The sequence below is a fragment of the Parus major genome, chromosome 4, assembly GCF_001522545.3.
Source record: "Parus major isolate Abel chromosome 4, Parus_major1.1, whole genome shotgun sequence".
In the NCBI taxonomy this organism is placed as follows: Eukaryota; Metazoa; Chordata; class Aves; order Passeriformes; family Paridae; genus Parus; species Parus major.
In genome coordinates, this window is record NC_031771.1 from 41,564,906 (window position 1) to 41,586,461 (window position 21,556).

The window sequence follows — 21,556 nt, forward strand, 5'->3', positions numbered from 1 at the left end:
CCCTTCACCAGCTCTGTTGCCCTACTCTGGACTTGCACCAGCCCCTCAATGTCCTTCTTGTAGCGAGGGGCCCAGAACTGGACACAGCACTCGAGGTGTGGCTGCAGCAGTGCTGAGTACAGGGGGCAATCACTGCCCTGCTCCTGCTGGCCACAGCACTGCTGACAATCTAGCCCTCTTCAGTTCATCATAAAAATAACTTCTGAGACCAAGCTGCAAATGCAGCATTTTGACCACTCCTAACCAAAAAAAAAAAATTATTCAAACCCAACTTCTGCCCACCACTGTGTGTGCTGCACAAACAAGGATTAATGTCTGTTTTACTGCACTGATGCTGAGCATTTTTCCATTTAAAAATCTCTCTGCCAGAACTATCTCACTAAAGCCCCAAAAGTCTACTAAACAACAATGAAAATCTGAAACAAAACAAATCATAGTTGATTCTAAGCATTATTTCTTAACCAGGACTGAAGGAACTCAAACATTATCAGCTAAGGTGCTAAGGTCTTCAAAAGCCACTCAAGAATTTTAAATATGGCTTGATATTTCCTTTTTTGGTTGTTTTGGTTTTTTTTTTCCTAGAAGAAATGGTATTTAATGGTTTCTTGGTAGAAAAAAATAGTTTTCAGGAATATTATGCTTTTCTTTTTTAAGTATGACTCTTATTTGCCTAATCTAATCTTTCTCCAAATCATTTTATTTTGCCTTTGCTACATATATCTTTGCAAAAAGTTACAATAGCTGGGTAACTTGCATCTGCCTTCAAAGAAAAAGAGGAGAAACAGCAAGAAAGTCATTATTTCTCTTAGAATACAACAACATCCTTTGGGTTAACTACTTTTTCTTGGGGCATATGCCAAGGGCCTGTAAAAATGGGGCTTGGCTCCAGATTTCCAGTATGTAGGCATTAATTTTTAGGCCCACTGCCTGTTCCCTTAGCCTGGGTTGGTCTTGCTTTACTTTTTTTATACTGTTTATGCTGTTGATTTCTGAAGACCTTGTATCAGAATCATTGTGCTTAATTTACCTAAAGTGGGGTCAAAAACAAGTTCAACCACTGTTTCATTGCCATCTCATGTCTAATTGGGTTGCACACACTACTCATACAAGGAATCGCTTGGAAAAACATTCAACCAATACCTTAAAAAGCATAAGAAAGGAATTACTTCTACCTCACTACTTGTACTGAAGGCACAGTGCTTTGCAGGTATCTTTCTGAATGAGAACAACTAACTTCCATAACCAGCAGTAAGATACTGCTCTACAGTAGGAAGGGAAAGGATAGTCCCTGAAGTCTTTCTTAGAATGGCCCACATGAACTGTACAATGGCAATGCTTTGTGGTTTTAAAATATCATCTATCTGACCCTACAAGCAGAGGAAAAAAAAAAAAGGGATTTTTGAGCATGCTATTTTAATGGAGTGGTGGTGGAGCTGTGTGTTATCTAATCTTGAAAATGTCTTTTTTTCCTCTCTTACATAACTATCACACAGTGATATGGTAACACAGTGAAAAACTTGGAATTTGAGGGATTTTTTTTTTTCTTAGTTAAATATGCCAAAGGTGGAATAATATACAAAATCAAAGCTGAAACAGTTAACTGTAGTTCAAACATATAAGAATGTAAACACTGGGTAACATCACAGTCTAACTAGGCCCAGTATCATTTCCAACAGGGATAAAAACATAATGTCTAGAGAATAAGGATGAGGTGAATATATAGTCTAGCTTTCTTGTAAATAATCTCCCAGACACCATACATTTCTACAGCTGGTGCAAGCAATACAAAATGTCAAGCTCCATGCCCATCTATTCATCCAACCTACTCCAAATTCCTTGTTTCACTATTTCAGTTTTGAAGAGAAAGATGATGGGAAAAACCTCACTCTTCTGCTCAAGACACTAGCGCTAGCAAAGCCATGAGTATTTTGTTCCTTTACACTGGAAATTATGTAAAATAGCTGATTGCATTGACTGCACTCATAATTGCTTGAATCACTAATGAACTTTTAGTAGAAACACTATGAACTTTTACAGGAATCATTGGAAGCGGTAATGGTGGAAACAGGTTTTCACTTCCACTGATTTAAATTGCTCCATAAGAGGACAGCCATACTATCCTAATTAAAATCCCGCAAACCCTAAAAAAGGACTTTGTCCTGTTTTATTTTTCTTCTGTCTTTTCATGAGTAATCTAATCTGAAATGCAAAATAAACTACTGTTCTCTTTAACAGTACTTCTTTCAGAATTTTACTTTTGTCCAAATAGTCTAAGTCAAATACTTTGTGAGGTGTCAATTCACACTTGACATGTTAACAGGAGAATCCATAATCCATTAAAACCATTCATAATAATTCATAATAACTTACAAAGTCCCACCACAACTCAAGTTCACACTACAGATTATATTTTACTTTGACCTTTAGACTGTCATTTCCTAACTCACCTGATTTTTAAATTAATTACTGTAAGAGGCCATCTTTCCTATCCATGTTTAAAATATACCCACGATCCCCTCATGCTTTAATTACCATAAAATCTTTTTTGACTTTAGGAATTTAAAAGACACTTTAGTGGCAAAGGATGAAGCTTAGAGTAGTTGAGGTCAGACAAAACACCTAGGTGTAAATCCAGATGTATCTGGTTATTTCTAATCATGCCATCTTTGCCTACAGCTCTCTTAACAACCTTCAGCGTCATTTTGCAGCCTGCCATACACAGAATACAGCTGAAGATAAATATAACTTTGTTCCCTTTGTAAGGCCATATATTAAATTTCCTGATGTGCAAGCTTTGCTTGGAAGGTTTTAAAGGTACTATAATATTTATCTCAAACGTCTGGATTTATGACTGACTTCTAACGTTAAAAAAAAAAAAAAAAGGGCACTGTAACAATTATAAATACATAGCACTTATGCAATAGGCTTCAAGCTATCATTAGAGGCTGGCATACACCTGGAAAACCTAAGCATTTCCCCGCTGTGACTACTTTAGGCAAAAGAGAAGCACGAGTGGTGTTTCCCCGCAGAGCCCGCCCCCGTTGCCCACAGAGGGGAGCGCGGCTCGCTGCCCGCCGGGCTGTGACGGCACCGCGGCCGCGCAGCCAGCGCGTCCCACCCGTCCCGCGAGCGCGGGGAACGCTCGCAAAGAGAGGGGGGAAACAAACCCTAAGGACGATGAGCTTTCCCTTAACCTTGTAACTTTTATCTTATCGTGTCCTCCATTAAAAGACTAACACAGAAGGAAAGGGGGCCAGCCCAAGCGGCCCAAGACGAGTGCGAGCAGCAGCCGCAGGGAGGACCGCGGGCACCCGCCGGGTGATGCCTCCGGGGCCACGACAGCTACAGATCCCCGCTCCCCGCTGGAGAACCCTCTCTCCCCGCCCCGGCGGCTCTGTCCCTCTATCCCTGCCTCCCCCACAGCCCTGCTAACGCCCGACCCTCACCACGGCAGCCGCTGCCAGGAGTCAACCCGGAGCCCGGAGGGCTGTCCCTCTTCCCCAGCCAGCCTCCCCCGGGCCGGCCGGGGCGCTCCCCCCTCCCCGGTGCCGGGCGGGCTGCAGGGGTTCCGGGCACGGACGCCCCTGTGGCCGGGCGTTCCCGGACGGGCCCGCCCCGTCCCCCCCACGTGACCCCGCGCCGTTGGCGGCGCGCGCGTGGAGCGGTGTTTTGTAACCTCCCCCCGCCTCCTCCCGCCCCCCGCCCGCGCCGAGCCCGGAGCCCATCCCGGCGTCCGGAGCGGGAGCGCCACACCCCCTCCGCCGCAGCCGCGCAGCCGATGGCAGCGTCCTCTCCCGCCGCCACCGTGGGCTCGGAGCTGCCGCCGGAGCCGGGCGGCAGCGGGGGCCCCGGCGAGGGGGCGGACGAAGAGCGGGAGCTGCTGCTGGCGCGGCTGGTGCCCGCGAGCCGCCTGAAGGAAGCGGTGGGCGCGTCCCTGGCGTCGCTGTGCCTCGGCCCCCTCGGCGGAGCCCAGCGCCTCGGGACCCTCGTGGACTGCCTGGTGCTGAACTACCGCCTGCGGCAGGGGCCGGGCCGGGAGCGCGGGGCCGAGGGGCCGCTGCGCTGCTGCGGCTGCGGGAGGTTCCTGGGCGAGCCGGTGACCGTCCCGTGCGGGCACACCTACTGCCGCCGCTGCCTCCGCAGGGAGCTGCGGGCCCGCTGCCGCCGCTGCCGGGACTGGCTGCTGCCGGCGGGGGGCACCAGCACGGCCGCGGCCCCGCTGCGCACCAGCGTCGTCCTCAACCGGCTGGCGGAGAAGTGGTTCCCGGGCGAGTGCGAGAGAGCGAGGGCTGGGACCCGGCTGGAGGAGCTGCTGGCCCAGGGCCGCTTCCGAGAGGCGCTGGACGCCGTCAACCAGGCTCTGCGAGCAGGTAAGGCTGGGGGGAGAGCTCCCTTCCTCTGCCCGTGCCGCCCGCCGGAGCCGCGCCGTCCCCGCCGCTGCCGCCCGTGTCCCGGCGGGACCGGGACGGGCTAGTAGCCCGGGGAGGCAGGCTCGGGGGACTGGGGGTATGGTGGAGTAGGTGGATGCGCCCTTATCCCCTAGTGCGGGACCGTCAGCGATCGACACGGTCCGGTGAAGAGCGTCCGAAGTTTTCTCGAGTTGGAAGGGATTCGAGGAACCTCTCCATTGGGAGAGCGGAGTGCAGGGGACGTGCAGCTGCTCGGCCCTTGGTTGAGCGCCCAGCCTGGTAGTGGGGTACACCTGCTTGTGCTTACTCCAGAGGTGTGCGGGAGCGTCCCACATGGGCTCCGTCGTGTCTCCTCCCGCACGCTTCTGTGGGACTTGTTTACAGAGGAGTCCGCGGGCTCTCCTTCGTTATGTGTTTGGTAATCGCCGTGCGCGGGCAAAGAGAAATTCCGTTGGTGTATTTAACCTTGTTTCCTGAGAGAGAGACCTATTTTCAGTCCTAAGTGTCACCAAGACAATTCCCAGCAGGCCGGGCCCAGTTGCATAAGCAGACAGGCACGGAGGGGGACAGGTTGTGTAATGGCAGTGACATCATAGGTGGGTGTGGTTGGAGTTTTATATAGTGTTGAAGAGGGTGCAAAGAGGGGAGGTAGAGGCATGCTTTTAGGCTGTCCTCTATCCGATACAATATATGTGTCTGACTGGTACTATGGACTCTTAAGATACACTAATTTTTTCAAAGTTTACTCTTCGTATAGAGAGTCAAATTTGTGTGACCCAAAGAGAGATGGACCCAGCGAGAGATTCCTTTGTTGTTTTAATTTGACTGAATTTTAACACCTGGTGGCATGGGAGACTCTGTTATGATTTACACCAGGATATTTTTTTTCTGTTCAGTAATTTAGAAATTAATATTTTTACTGATGAAGTGTGTTACGTTTATACAGTTGTCTGCAGTGGAGGAAAAAACCCAAAAGGTTGCATAAGTCTAATCCTTCCAATCTGTTCTGAAGAGATACATTAGGTCTAGTTCCAGAATAAACTGGTCTCAATGTAGGTGGGATTAAGTCGAAGATCTATTTTATATGCTTTTTGGCAACCTAATTTTAAGGGGTTTAGTTTTGGCTATCAATTCTATTTTATTTGCCAGGGTGTTTTCAAAGTGTAGGATACGGGACGGATTTTAAATCTTGAAACTATAAGATGCAGACTTCTTCCTGAAGTACAGAAAGTATTGACTCATACAGGTCACAAAGACATATCAGTAGTTTTCAGAGTAAAACTGATGAATCCGGTACTGATCACATATGTTTACTGGGCTCCTGTTTCATGCTTCAAGACTGCTTTGAAAGAATAAAATAGTAAATTAATTGCATGTTTTTTGTTACTATTTCTTTTATGGATTTAGGAATATTATTTAGATATTTATAGGGAAAGAATTTGATTCTTTGATTCTTTTTTATGTGAATTTACATCTTCCATTTTGGCTTCAAAATGGGTTTACAATTTGAGTATACTTACCAGTTGTGATGTGTATTCAAAATTTTATTATTCAGATTTAGTACATGTGCGAGAATTATATGCTAGAAGCTCAGTTTAAGGTCAGTTTTACAATAATTTCCTGTGTCTCCAATCCTGAGAATTATTAACATTCCTCATATTCTGGAAAAGATACTGAAAAAGTTCAGAGTGCAGACATACCTTAAATGTGAATTTAGAGCTGTGGATTCAAAGCTACAAATTGAATGTGATTCCAGGCCAATAGATAAATTAATAACTGCTGGTATACTTTCCATCTTCCTTCAGACCAATAATTTTGAAGACACTTAGAGATGGAAAAGATGTAGCATAAGAAATGTATTAATGTTTAAAATCGTTCATGTTCCATTTCAGCGTTTCTTTACTGCCACTTCATTTGTTTCTTTTTAATGCACATAGTTAAAAAGTTGTGATAAATATTAGTCTGATGTCCTAAATAAGGCATTGATGCTAAACCTCTATTCAAATGGCATATTTTCATAACTTTATTCCATTTCTGAAGCATTTGAAAGAGTTATATTTGCCATTGTGCAAAAGTGACTTTAAAAAACAGTAAGGATTTGGGTTGGACTTGATGATCTTGGAGGTGTCTTCCAACCTAGGCATTCTGTTGAACATTCATATAGTTAGTATATGCCTTGCAGGAGTTGAAATGAAATAGCTTAGTTAAAGGAGGTCTCTTGAATTAAAATGCAAGTGCAGCTTGCCTTTAATCAAGTGTCCTGAAACACACCACTGATGTGTTGAATTTGGTGTGAATATCACTCATTCCTGCCGGAGTGGACCTCAGGAGATCTGTTGAGCAATCAGTCTCCTGTGTAAGTAGAACAAATACAGTGATCAGAGCAGTTTGCTTAAGGTTTTGTACAGCTGGATCATGAAAACCTACAAGCTGACAATTACACAGCCTTTCTGGGCAACCTGCTCAAAGGTTAATTAGCCCCCTAGTGAAAATTTTTTTCCCTTATTTCAAGTCTTAACTGCCACTGTTTTGGTTTATAACCATTGTCCCTTTTGTTTTTTCACTGCATACCTCAGTAGAGTCTTCCAGGTAACCCATTTTTGGATTCTGTTGTGTTCTCCAATGCATTCAGGAATTTTTTTCTGCTAAACAAGCCCAGTTCTTTTGGCTCTTTCTTAAGGGTTGTGTGTTCCAACTCTGATTATTAGGGTGGCCCTGTACTACTTGTTAATAAATACTGTGTCTTAAAGTATTTCTACAGAGTGTTTTTGATGTGCATGTCTTTTATTTTGAAGAATTTACTATATTAAGAACCATATAAAAAGCATGCAGAATCAGATCAGAGGTGGTTCATTTATTGGTATGTTTATACTTACAGTGAGAGTAGATGCTTTGGAAGTAATATAAAACTCAGGAATGCATATTGAATGTGCTTTTGTGTGTACACATTTGTATACTTTCCTATTAATGTAATAATAAAAACTGATGCATACAGTTCTATGCTGCAAATACTTGGTGTGTTTTTAGTTAGTCATTTGTCTTTGAGATGCTAGAAGTGAACGATTTCTGTATTTACAATATATTTGATCACTGAAATTGAAAGTTCAAGAGCTAATTATGTTTCTGTGCTCTTTAATCCAAAGATTCAAAATTAGCTTGCATGCTTTCTTTAGCTGAAAAACATTACTATATGCTGACACATTGCAAAATTGTTTTATCATTGTAACAAAGCCAAGAAATTAAATTGCCATTTTAAAAATTAGATATATAAATTTAGATAGAAACAAAGAATTCTTTAGGTTGGAAAAGACCTCTCAGATCATTAAGTCCAACCTTTAGTCTCACACTGCTAAGTCGATCACTAGACCATATCCCTAAATGCCATATCTACATATCTTTTAAATCCCTCCAGGAATGGTGTCTCCACTGCTGCTGTGGGCAGTCTGTTCCCACTTGTACTAAACATCTGGTGGCACCATTTCCTCTCATTATGTTGCCTGGGAGAAGGGACAGCCAACCCCCACCTGTCTACAACCTCCTTTCAGGTAGTTGTAAAGAGTGAGAAGGTCCCACCTGAGACCTCTTTTCTCCAGGCTAAACTCAACCTTTCTTCATCAGACTTGTGCTCCAGACCCTTCCCCAGCTCTGTTGCCCTTCTCTGGACTTGCTCCAGCCCCTCAATGTCCTTCTTCTTGTGAGGAGCCCAGAACTGGACACGGGATTCAATGTGCAGCCTCCCCAGTGCTGAGTACAGGAGGACAATCCCTGCCCTGCTCCTGCTGGCCACACTATTGCTGACACAGGCCAGGATGCCATTGGCCTTCTTGGCCACCTGGCCACTGCTGGCTCATGTTCAGCTGCTGTCAACCAGCTGCAGCAGCTTTCCAGCCACTTTTACCCCGGCCTGTAGCACTGCAGGGGGTTGTTGTGACTACAGCGCAGGACCCGACGCTTGGCTTTGCTGAACCTTGTACCAATAGCCTTGGCCCATTGATCAAGCCTGTCCAGATCCCCCTGCAGAAGCATCCTACCCTCCAGCAGATCAACACTCCCACCCAACCTGAGTAATTTGTGAACTTTTGGTGCACTTGTCCAGATCGTGGATGAAGATATTAAAAGGACTGGCCTCAATACTAAGCCTTGAGGAACACTACTAGTAATCGTCTACCCTCAGTCTTCTGAATATTCAGACCCAGTGTGTCATATCTATTGTTCATTCAATAGCAGTGTTCAGCAGCAGGGTTGGGATCTCAGCTAAGCTCTGTTTTGTACTAGTTCAGTTAGCATCATGCATTTTTCATGGGGAAAAAAAAAAATAAGTGGATAAAATGCCCACCCGCTGTAGATTTGAACTCACATTTTTATCTTCAAACTACCCCTCATTTTCCCCCTAGGAAAAAAGGCTGGGAGTTCCTCAGGTCATGTTCTGCACTTGAAGTCTGAAACAGATGAGCTTCCTCTGATTCTGTACAAATAGGCAGCTTATCAGAGAACAAAGACCTGCACTTACTGCTGCCTCTGAACAAAGGAGTTTGGTTTGCTGCTAACTCTGTTGGACACCAAAGAGTCAAATACAACATGAAAAGCTGTCTGAAGAGTTTAATCTGAGCTCTCACCTTGCTAGGCTATAGCAGTCACAAAACACAGCCACAGGAAATCAGGCTTCAGAGTTGTTCTGCTTGCAGAATTAGCGTTTTACTCAAAGAGAGTTTCCCAGAGTTTGATTAAAACAAACATTTTATTATGTCAAATGTGAAATTTAAACAAACCAGCTTTGGCAATATTTATGTTTGAGGGGAAACTGTCAACTCAAAGGCAAATCAGGAAGACACCAATTTCAGCTAAATTAATTCTTCTCTGATTTTCTTAACCCTTTCTTTTCCATTAAGATCTTTTTACATGTAGTATTGTGACTCTTAAGTGCAATGCAGTGTGTTGCAATCTATAGGAACATTGACCAGGATGCCTTCTAACTGTAGAAAAGGCTTATGTTGGAAATTTATGAGAATTTATACTAGACATTTAGAATAAACTAAGAAAACGAAATTGAAATTAAAGCCTCCAATAAAGCCTTTTTTGAAACAAAGAACCATTTGATTTTAGTTTTGTTTACAGTTGACCAACCTTTGACTAGTTTATGTGATTAGGTGAAAACCAGGTCTATTTTTAAAAACAATATCAAAACAGTGTTCTGGCATTATTTCCAAGCAGCAAGTGCAGTTAGTTGTGTTACAAAACTGTAGTTTTAGTGGCAAGGAGACGGATATCCTTCCCATTTAGAGGCTGCTGTACTGAAAGCACAAAATGCTATATATATGTTGGACATGGGAGCTTGTCCTTACTGAACACATTTTGCTTTTTTCCCCACTCTAGAAGTTCCACTACAACAACTCCTTACAGCAGGGCTGCTAGCTGGTGCTAAAGGCTTTCTGGAAATGGCTATCAGTTTTTATCACACAGTGATAAAGCCTGGTTCTGGTGCCTCCCAGACAGATGCCACTGTGAAACTGGAACGTCCAGCCATAGTCAGAAGGGGTCAGGCACTAAAAACAAATTGCAGTCTGCAGAAAAACTCGTGTGTTTGAAAGCAAACTTTGTAATACTTAAGACTTTTAATACAAGTGTGGTGAATTCCCAGGTTTCTGTGGTTTTGATTTGATATACCGTAAAGATAAAATTTACTTAGTCCTCAATTTTTGTTGTCCCAGCAGTATGTAGCAGTGCTTTGTGAGCCTCTCTGTTCAATATTTGAAAATAAATTTTCTTGTTGCTGTAAGATACACTAAGATCTAAAATTTGTTCCTTAGCTTACAAGACATGAACCTGGAATTACTGCCACTTTTGTTATCCAAACACTAGGGAGTGAGGGAGAAGGTACTCCACTAATATTAAAGTATTTTAGGAAAAATTGTAATTATGACATATCGCTATGAAAGCAAATTTATTAAAAATGACAAGATTTTGATTTTTAAAAGATTTTACCTAATTTCTGTCTGCAGATTCCAGTGACTTGATGCTAAGAATTTACAGAGCTGAGTCATATGTTGGCCTCCAAGAATATAAAACAGCCATAGAAGATCTAAATTTTGTTATTTCTAAAATGCCAAATTGGCCAGAGGTAAGTTGGTATAAACTCATCATTTTTCAATATTGTGTTTGTAAAATTAATAAATTCCAAATTATACATGCATCAATTTGAAAGCCTAAGCCAGCTACTTTAAATGTTGTGTCTTAAGACATGCAAGATGCTAAAAGTCATCTTTAAAATAGTTGATTCATATGAGACAGGCTTCTCATGAGTATGGCAGGTTAGGGCTGGGTGACAAAGACACTGAGTTGGAATAGCTCATGGTGATATAACCTGTAACAGCTGGAGTTTGAGGCTTGTTTTGTTTAGGTGTTAATTTTTGTTAACAGAGGGACACTTTGCTGTTTTAGCTTGGAAAGATTGTCTTCAAAAAGCCCAAATAAACTCAGTGGGAACAGAGCTTTGTAAATAGTACAGGTGGCCGGGGCGTCTGTGGTCTTCAGAGCACATGTTGCACTGTCTAAACTGAACACAGCAGGAGCAGCAAGATCATTCCACACAAGGGGAGATACCTGCAGTTGTCTTGGTTTCTCCTGTGTTCAGCGATTCCGTGGCTACTGCAAATTCATAAAGCCTCCTGCTTTTCACCTCTCAGTGTTTGTAGTACTGTCTACTTCTTTCTGTATGTTTGGAAAGAAGCATCACTTCACTTAACTGAGCTTGGGTTGATGGATGGACTCCTGTAACAGTCCTTACCTCTGCAGGAAAATAAATTGTCTGTAAGAGGACGACTAGCAAACTTCCCTTCTTCAGAGTTCATCTTAAAGGAAACTGGCCAAATCCATCAAAGAGGATGTGTGTCCTCATCTGACAGTCTTGTTGAACAGATGTTACTCTTCATACTGTCAGTCATTCTGTAGAAACTGCATTCTGGGGTTTGGTAGAGTCTTTTTTGGTTTTGTTTTGGTTTTTGTTTATTTGTTGTTTGTTTTGTTTGGATTTTTTTTTAAGTTTAGCTTCTGGCCCATTATCCAAATTCCTATATACAATTAGATATTGTTGTTTTAACTTTTTTTTTTTTTCATAACTGTTGGTTTTATCTAACTTTAAGTATTTCAGTTACTGTCATTGCAACTTTTTTAAGTTGAGGCACGTTCTTAGTTTTAATGTTATCTACTTTTGAGTAAGTTCATCAAAATCCAGTAGTCTTTCCTCCCTCTTTTTTTTTCTTTCAAGGGAAACAATACACAGACTTTTCTTTTCTTTTTTCCCCAGCTGGTGTCCAGTGTTCAAGCAAAAAATATAGTTGGAAGAAGCCGTTAATTCTGAGAGTGCATTGTTTTGTTTTAAGAATATAGGTTGAGATATATGTAAGGGATGAACAGTTGTGTGAATTGTTTTTTTTGTATTCAGTCTTCTGAAGGCTGGAACCATAAAGCTTTTAATGAAGGGGAGAGCAAAAAAAGTATCCTGTAAGCTGTTGTGTGAGGTTATGTAATAATTTGTATTTCCTGTTCCTCTTCTTCCTCTCCAAAGGCTTACAGAAGAGGGAAATTAAGGGTTGTGAATTCAGCTCTAGTGAGGTTTTCAACCCTTTATATTAGACAGAACAAGTTAACTGGAAGAAGACTGACACCAGCCTATGCCATGACTATTTTCAAACACTGTAGTGGATGTGTGTTAGACCAGGGATATCGATCAGGCACACTGTGCACAGTACAAATTTGTTAAAGCTACATTCTTTCTGTCATGGCAGGTTCTAATTCTAGCATTGTTGCAATGCCTGTAAGATCAGTTCTGCAGTTCTTCCTATTCTCTACAAATGTCTTTGTGGTGTCTGTTTCTCAGGTCTACTTTCAGAAAGGAAAAGTGCTGCAAGACTCTGGCTTTGTAGGTGATGCCTTACAACTGTTTCTACAGTGCTTAGCCCTTGATGAGGACTTTCTTCCAGCCAAGCTAGAAGTAGAAAAGGTAATTTTATTTATGATACTGGATTCCCATCTCTGACTTGATTTTTTTATGAAACTCCCATTATGATAGACTTTGAGCATCTAAAATCTTCATTACATACAGAGAACGTTCAGGTGGCAGATTCCTTTTAAGATACTTCTTAAATCATACTACATTGAAGAGTTAGTCCCAATGTACACATTTTACATACATGTTGAAAAGTACATGTGCATTTGAAGTTACTGAATTAATACGTAGAAAACTGGAAAGCAGGCAACAAGTGAAATTTTCCAAGCTGAAATTCTCGGTGCCCAGAGCACAAGTTTTTTCTGTGATAATAAAAATCCACATTGAAAAGCTGCATAATACTGAATTGATAATGTTTAACACTCTTTGACTTGTAGAAGAAAAGATCTCTAGATCAATTTCTTTTTTAGCAATGTAGGTTTCTGCTTGTTCTCAACTCTGCCTTCACAGTCACTGCTTGAATAAAGATCTGTTCATGACAATAACTTCATGTAGATTACTGTCTTAGTTTTTGATCTGTAAATTTATAATGAAGGTATGTCTGGATTCTTTTTCATTGTTATTGACATTGAGCTGTATTTTCTAGATATTGTGTGATGTTTTGTCACCAGAGAAGCTAGGTGAGAGTCTGAAGGAATCAGCTTGGAATTCTCCCCATATTAGAAATAAACCCTTTATACTTGGATCTGAAGTGACTGCATCTTACTGCAATTTACAGCTTTGTCCTCTGCAGGTAATAAAAACTCTACAGTAACTTCTGTCTCTGACTGATGTGTATACATCAGATGTACTGATACCCTGATTTGTCACACTTTCCAGTGTAAATACTAATTTTATGTAATTGGCTAAATTGGAGGAAAAGAAGCCTGGTCTGGGAGTAATTTATTTTCATTTGTTGTGTTAAAACTCCTCATTCTAGTTCACTAGAATGAGTAATAAATTCATTATTAGAAGGTACTAAAGTTTCATATTAGGGACTTCAAAATAAAGAAAAATACAGTTGGTTTTTTTTGAAGCAGATGAAATATAATTTTTCTTTCATTTGAAGCAGGTGAAGATTTTTGAATTGTTAATTGCAAGCAAATTTGAGTACTGTCTTGACTTAGGAATTTTTCTGGTTAGCTAATGGGTAGCCACTAACTGTGGGTATCAGTTTGGCTTGTACATCTTTGCACAGTCACATCTCACATAGCTAGATCTGTGTTACTTTTAGAATACAGTTTGGTTCATTTTATTGTTACAGAGTTTAGGAGGATCGGATGTACTGGAGCCTGTGAGTGGAAGCTTAAATCGTGCACAGTCTGCCCATGCTCTTAACTCAACAAAAGACCTTACCAAGGAAGATGGCTTAAAGAGAGTGTCTTCTGAACCCCTTCTCTCTGGCCAAGGAAAAGGTGCTTTGTTAAAAAGAAAGCTTTCCTTTTCAGAACAGGATACAGTTGTATGTGAAGATGGAAGAAACAAACACAAAAAGCAAGGAGGTAAACAGTCACTTATTGTGAAATTTAGAGTATTTACTGCCTTGTGACTTTGTTTGAAGAAGTACCTTGTCCTGCTTTTCCTTAGAAAGTACAAAAAGGGACATGACACTGGCTTTTGGAACAATCCCAGGGGATTTGATTGATGTATCAGATTTTGAGTGCTCCCTGTGTATGAGGTAAGATTTTGTCCTTGATTCACTGTTTGTTACACATGCTTGGCTGTGTATCTGTTGCATGTATAAACTGAGGTACTTGTAAGTTGTTAAGAATTCTGATATCAGGCAATAATTTGCAGCTTTTTGCTATCCCTGCACTTAAATGTGTATTTAAATGTCACTTGCTACAGTGCTATATACTGCAGGACTATTTTAATCAAGTTGCCTTTTCAGTTAAACTTGGCAGTGCTAACTGATAACTGTCAAAGGACAGGATCTTTTCTGATTAAATGTTAGGGGTTCTTCAGTCAATAAATACTTTGGGAAGGTTAATGCTTAGAAGCATAGCCTGTGAACCTTGTATTTGTCTGGGAGACACAGATGCTTCAGAATATTAGTCTACTTAAATGTAGCTGATGTTGTATTTGAAAACTTACTGAATAATCCTGATTTTCAGATGAAACACCATAAAATGTATGGTGTATGCTAAACTATTCATAGTTATGTTAATAATTCAATAACTAATAATTAGTAATACTGTTGTTAAAACAGTTTCTCAAAGAATCACCTAATTTTGTGTATTCTGAATCTCTATGTGGGGAGACCAAAATCTTTGTGTATTAGGGTAAATGTTTAATTACTTAGAGTTTTAGAATGTGTTCAGCTTCATCAGAAAACAAAACAGTGAGTGTTGCAGTAAATGAACAAACTGCAATATAGAGGAGAAAGTAGACTAAGGAGACTTGGGACTAATTATTTCTTTACTTTGTTGTAGTCTAACTAGTCTTAAAAATTCAAGAGATTAGTCACTGACATTCTTAGAAAAACACACACTGGCCATGACATCTAACTTATAATAATTTTGTTTCAGGCTATTCTTTGAGCCAGTAACAACCCCTTGTGGACATACTTTTTGCAAAGGTTGCTTGGAACGGTGTTTAGATCATGCTCCACAGTGTCCACTCTGTAAGGAGAGCTTGAAAGAGGTATTGTTTCTCAGTAAAGCTCACAAATACAAATACTGTATAATTTTAAAGGCTGTTTCACTTGAACCCAACAATTTGGATTTGCTTGGGCTATGGATTACTGCTAGAAGGGAAGAGGGTCTCAGGGTCTTCCAGGTTTTATGGTTCTGTGACTGTTTACTTCAGTGGTGTAATTCAATCCTGCGTATTTGTAGACTTCGGTTACTATTCAGTTAGACCTCTCTGTGATTTCTATACACTTGTTGTTATGTCCTGGGAAATCAGTTCTGTCTCTGGTAAGCATAGAAATACAAACTGAGTTAGACATTTAAATTGTCAGACACTAAGAACTTACACAGAGAATCAAATTATCAAATATTAGAGTATCATTAGGTTTTAATTAATGAAACAAAAACTAAAGAGCTATAAGTTTTCATGAGTTCTGTCGCATTTCATAGATTGTATTTTTATAAAAAAGATGCATTTTCTCAAGCCTTTTGTTAAGATACATGAAAATAATATTTTTGTAATTCTTCACAGTACCTTGCAAGTAGAAAATATAGTATCACAGAACTGCTGGAGGAATTAATAATGAAATATTTGTCTGATGAATTATTTGAGAGAAAAAGAATTCATGCTGAAGAAACTGCAGAACACTCCAAGTAAGCTTCCTGTTGTGAAAAAATTGAGAAATTAGCGTGGAAATCCTTTTTAGAAAAGTATTATTTTTATAGTCATTAATCATGGTATATTATGGGTGCAAGAAGGAGTATAAAGCTTGTCCAGGTCCCTCTGGATATCATCCCATTCTTCAGCTGTGTCAACCACACCACTCAGCTTGGGGTTGTCTGTTGTCTGTCACTGATGAAGACATTGAACAGTGCTGGTCCCAATACGGACCCATAAGGGACACTGTTGGTCCCTGGGACTCTGAGCCATTGACCTCTACCCCCTCTGGGTGCAACCATCCAACCCTTAATTATCCATCTAACAGCCCACCCATCAAACCCATCTCTCTCCAGTTTGGAGAGAACACAGAGGGGAACAGTTCACAGAAAAATACAGATGAAATGCTATCTGTAGCCCTTCCCTTGTCACTCCATCATAGAAGGTCACTGGGTTGGTCAGGCTAGGTTGGATGAGGCTCTGAGTAACCTGATTTAGTGGAAGGTGTCCCTGCCTACAGCAGAGGAGTTGGAAGTAGATGATCTTTAAGGTCCCATCCAACCTCAACTGTTCCCTGGTTCTTTGAAACATGTTTCCCTTCCATTCCTCTTTCTGCATGCACTGTCAGGGAGCTTTGGTTTTAGCTTTGCTGCTGTTATTGAAGTTGTCTTGAATTGACTGCAGAGTCTCAGAGAATTGAATTTCTTGCAAAGCAATTCATGATAGGCATTAATCATATACAGATAGATGCAATCAAAAAAAACTGTTGGGATTTTTTGTAAACCTGTTTTTTATCTCACAGAGAGTTCTTAAAATACATAGACTGTTACGTATTGTAGATATGAACATTGGAAAACTGTTTAAAACTAAAGTTCATGCAGCTTATTTAACAGAATCCATCCAGTGGAATTACATTTTATACTCTGAAAGGCATTAAAATTAAATATCTAATTTTAATGATAATTTAATTGTATCTACTATCAGCTATACATACTTGATAAAACAGGATGAAAAAAATACTTTGCTTTTCAGTTATACCTGCTGAGATATAATGCAAGGTTCAGATTATACACTGGGTTGAATCTTATGATCTGGAGTCCCTTCTTGAAAATAATCTAAGTGGTGACCTACCTCCTATGTAGTTACTACTACATCTTTTTACTTACAGGAAAACTGTGTCTCTGAGGGCTTAATTGGTTTCATAGCTCAAAATAAAGCAAAAATGAAAAAGTAGCTGACACCCTCATCCCCAAAACAGAGCCCTTAATTCATGGACTAGATACTCACTACTTAGATAACAGTGAGGCTTACTGTCCAGTTTGTATGCAAATCAGTACATAGGTATTCAGCTACTGTTACTGGTATGTGGGTTTATCATTCATGAAAGTTTATACAACATATTTTGACTTTGAAAAGAGTGCTTTATGACTTCAAACATAGCAGACATATGAAAAAATGTATTGTCTTGGCATAGCTCAATGTTTAGATTTTGAAGGCATGTATTTCTTTTTATGTTCTCTTGAAGCTTGACCAAGAATGTTCCAATGTTTATTTGCACTATGGCATATCCTACTGTGCCTTGCCCTCTACATGTATTTGAGCCAAGATACCGACTCATGATTCGCAGGAGTATGGAAACTGGAACTAAACAGTTTGGAATGTGCATAAGTGATTCTCAAAATGGGTAAGTTTACATCTAAATTCTTCCATCTCTTTTGTAATTTTTTAATTGCAAAAAGCATATTTTCAGAAGTGTATAATTGCATTACTGACAAGGTTTCTTTTTAGTTTTGCAGATTATGGTTGCATGCTGCAAATTAGGAACGTTCATTTTCTACCCGATGGACGGTCTGTTGTTGATACCATTGGTGGGAAGAGATTTAGAGTTTTACGGAGAGGAATGAAAGATGGTTATTGCACTGCAGACATTGAATATTTGGAAGATGTTAAGGTATCCAGAATGCCATCTAAATAACTACTAGTATTAATATATCAAGACTTTTGCTTGATTTATTCTTGAAAGCTCTCTTTCAAATTTTTAGGTTCCTGGAAGCTAGCTTAATTTTTTTATTATTATAAAGCAAATAAGAAAAACATAGTTTTTGTTTCAGCAGTAGTTTGAAGCTGTAACTTTAGAAATATCACAATACTTCTTTACCGTTCAGTCATTACCAGTCAAGGTTACGGAGAGCACAAGAAATGTATCTAAATATAGTTGAGCTTGAGTGTTTTTTGATTTAAGCTTAAACCCCTTAATTGTTTATTTATCACTAATCATATTTTCATAACTTTCCTCCTACAGGTTGCTGATGCAGAAGAGCTAAAGAAATTGAGAGAGCTTCACAATTTCGTTTACAATCAGGCCTGCAGTTGGTTCCAAAACTTAAGAAACAAATTTCGCACTCAAATTCTTCAGCACTTCGGACCAATGCCTGACAGGGAGGAAAATATACAGGTGAGACTTCATTTAATATTCATTATTAGATACTTATTTCTTTTCTAATAAGTAAATATTAAAAAAGTAAATAAGTAAATAAATAAAAACCCTATTACCAACTGCTAAGTATTAAAAGCAAAACTCCCACTTTTTTCTTCATCTTCAAAGACAATAAGGCTTGCACCTTGTTTCTCTTACAATGAACATCAAAAAGCAATTCTGTCAATGGTCAGCAGTTTCTCTAGGAAATGGATGATATGCTGATGTGAAAATAAAACTAGTAAACTGAAAACAGTTTAAGTTCCAGTAACAGTTAAACTGCTAGTTTGTGTAAAGCTGTTAGAATTCCAAGTGAAAAAGCTCTTTTTTCCCTGTGAAAGTGAAGAAGCTGAATCTGCCACATGCAGGCAGTTCTTTGGGAAAGAGGTAATCACAAATAACACTGTCCTCCTTTCTGAGCTAATGTCATAAACTGCTGCACCTGCTAGCATTTGACAAATGTTTCTTAAGAAACTAGTTGCAGCAATCTATTTGATGGTTATTATAAACAATTAATGAAGGTGAGATCCTGAAAGAGTGGAGGCTGTAGAAAAGAAACATTTAAAAATATGCAAGATTTGGTTTTCAAAGCAGAATTTTACGTGAATTGGGATCTTAGGGGAGCTTGTCCCTCACCCATCTGCTACATACTTCTATGAAACTATATTAGCATAGTCCCCCCTAGGGGGGGACTGTAGAGGCTGGTGCATGAAGTCAGAAGTGATTTTAGAACGATTTAATAAAAACAGATTTAAAACAGCATACTAGGCAAGAGGAATATATGTGCAAAACCAGAATAATTACCAGGGTAGCAATACTGTCGGTATGCACCTGAGGTTTAGAATAGGACACAAATGTGTCAGCTGTGTGGTAACAGCTGCAAGTGAGGAAATGTTACTCTGGAGTAAACCACTACTGGTAACATTTTTGCAAATCATTTGAGGTACTTAGTATTCTCTGCAGTGGTAGGACCTCTGCTGTAGAGTATTAAGTCTAGTTCAAGGCCTGACATCTAATGGTTGCTGCTGGTAATTAAAGTGCAGGAAAAAGTTCCAGAGTTTTAACTGCTTAGAGGAAACTTTCTAAGTAGTCCTGCTCTGTCTAGAATGTAGTGAGAAGGGAAGTGGAATTGGGAGGTGACAGAGAAGTCCTTCAAATAAAGGTTAATTAAAATGAAAACTTTAGGCTTCAAGAGTGCTCAAGCCTTAAGAATAGCATGACAAGTATTAGATTTAATTTTTATCAGGGAGGTTTGTCATTGGGTAGCTGTCCTGTACTTAGCCATCTTTTCCCAAGGAACCTGTGAGTTCCCTATGTTGTCTTAAAAATAATTGATTTATAAAGCTTAGTTTAAGTGTACTTTGACTTCTCAGTTGAGGTAAAGAGATCTTTTCAGCACTCTTCTAATCTCATAGATCTGGAATTCTATAGTTAGTATCAAACTTTGAAGTAGTCTTGGCCATTGATGACTTTGTCTTTTGATGTCTCCTTGATAGTCAACCATACAACATTGGTTACTGGTAACCAGCTTATGTTTTATTTCTAGGCAATGCCCAATGGTCCTGCTTGGTGTTGGTGGCTTCTAGCTGTTCTCCCAGTAGACCCCAGATACCAGCTGTCAGTTCTCTCCATGATGTCTTTAAAAGACCGCCTGATAAAAATCCAACATATACTCACCTATTTTTCTAGAGACCAGTCCAAGTGACTAACCGCCTGGGTCTTCCTGAAAAGTTACTCTGTTCTGGTTGTAGTAGCAGCTGGAATTTTTGCTGCCTTTGCACATCTAGCACTGGTTTGAGAAGTGTAATGGAACTGTTTTTTCTCTCCACCCTCCTGGCTTCCTGAACCACATGGTTCATTGGATGCACACTTTCTTCAACTATGAGAGAAGACCACTGACAATTGCACAAAGTCAACCCAGCTAGATATGTTTTCCACGTTATCTACATTAAAATTTGCACTATGTAGAAAAGAACCTTTTTGAGACTTGATCCTTTTAGCAATTGACTTTTCTAAGCTGTGGAAGTGCAGGACTTAAGGCTGACAGTCTAAGTTTACAACATTGAGGAGGTAATAAAGGTTTTGCAAATGTTTGCCTCAAACAACTGTTTTTTTGCTGTTTGCACAAATATTTGAAATATAGTATTGAATGTCACAGTCGGATATTGCTACTCTTGTTTAACTATCTTGACCATGAATATGGCACAGGTTTTTTTTTAAGTTATCTTGTCAATGTATGCATCACAAAACAGGTGACATGAACTGTATGCTGAACTGAGAGCCAACTTTAAGGAACAAATGCAGAAAAAAAGGTACTTCTGTCTAAAAATACTTAAACTGTGAATATGGTTTACATACCTAGACCTGTACATTTTAAAGAGGAAACTGAAATCTAAATGCTAGTACCAGCTACATTTCTACTGGGCTTTTCAGGCTGTTCTTCCAGAGCACACACTTAGTTTGTAGAGCTTAGAAGAAGAAATCTTAGAGTGTGCGTGCGTGTGTCTATCGGGGATTGTGCATCCAGGATTCAAAAGCTTAAAGTTTTATTTGAACTTTTTAAGTTGGTGCAAATGTGAGTTCTATGCCTTATTCATATAAATAGTAGAGCACACTGCAGTGGCAAGGTTAGCATCATGCTGCCAATAGGTACTTTTTGTAATTAAAGGTTTGCATATTTGTGAATATGTCTGATACTGGCTTTCTTGTATGTAAATCATTTGTAAAATATTTCTTAAATCTTGCTTTTGCTAATATATTTAATTTTCAATAAAAGCTAAAAGTTTGTAATATTTTTAACTTTGTCAGAAACTTTAAATCACTCCTTTTCCATATGCTTCCATTCTGGGATCTTAAGTAAATCCAGAAGCTTCTGTTTAACCTACGTTAAGATTGTGAGCACTTCATGATGTAACTGGTATGTTCATAATCTGTTTCTGATTGTAGTACCTGTCTCAGACTGATTACTGGTCAGACAAGTTTTTTTCCTGGTGTCCTGCTATTCTTTCTACTTTTTTTAAAATCAGGTACAAAGTTTGCATTTTGCAAAACTTGAAAGTTGTAGGAAACTGTCCTTGCAGAGCAGTGAGGTGTTTCACTGACTTGCTAGTCAGATAGTCGGGCCTAGTTCTCTTCTGGAGTTGAAGGCTGGAGATTTTGCAGGCAGCCCAAAATCTGCTGGATCATCTTCCAATATCAGTTTCTATCTAGAGTAAATTTCCCCTTTAGGGTATAAGTAAAGTTCTGGGTGAATATTTAGGAAGCTTTATTTGCATAATAAAAGAAGAAGGGGAATCCTCTATTTTTGCACTTCCATATGCTATAACCTTAGAAATGTAATCTTCCTATCGCCATGATCTTTCTTCTTAAGAATGCAGGTGGCAGGACTTTTTTCGCTTG

At 39.9% G+C, this 21,556-nt stretch overlaps 2 protein-coding genes across 4 annotated transcripts in view; one reads left to right on the forward strand and one right to left on the reverse strand.

Annotated features, from left to right (window-relative positions):
• The window catches only part of TRMT9B (tRNA methyltransferase 9B (putative)), a 115,689-nt gene extending 112,110 nt beyond the window's left edge, over positions 1 to 3,579 (reverse strand). For all 3 annotated transcript variants that reach the window (XM_015624687.3, XM_033513378.1, XM_015624686.3), the window contains exon 1: positions 3,447 to 3,579. The gene's annotated coding sequence lies outside the window, so the exon portion shown is untranslated. The remainder of the gene's footprint in view (positions 1 to 3,446) is intronic.
• Positions 3,580 to 3,756: 177 nt separating this feature from the next.
• LONRF1 (LON peptidase N-terminal domain and ring finger 1) lies at positions 3,757 to 21,150 on the forward strand. The gene is made up of 12 exons (XM_015624938.3): positions 3,757 to 4,370; positions 10,409 to 10,527; positions 12,286 to 12,408; positions 13,001 to 13,147; positions 13,658 to 13,895; positions 13,981 to 14,071; positions 14,922 to 15,036; positions 15,556 to 15,677; positions 17,207 to 17,365; positions 17,470 to 17,632; positions 17,984 to 18,136; positions 19,704 to 21,150. The coding sequence occupies exons 1-12, from the start codon at positions 3,779 to 3,781 to the stop codon at positions 19,860 to 19,862; spliced, it is 2,181 nt and encodes a 726-aa protein (XP_015480424.1). The 5' UTR covers positions 3,757 to 3,778; the 3' UTR covers positions 19,863 to 21,150.
• Positions 21,151 to 21,556: the final 406 nt, after the last annotated feature.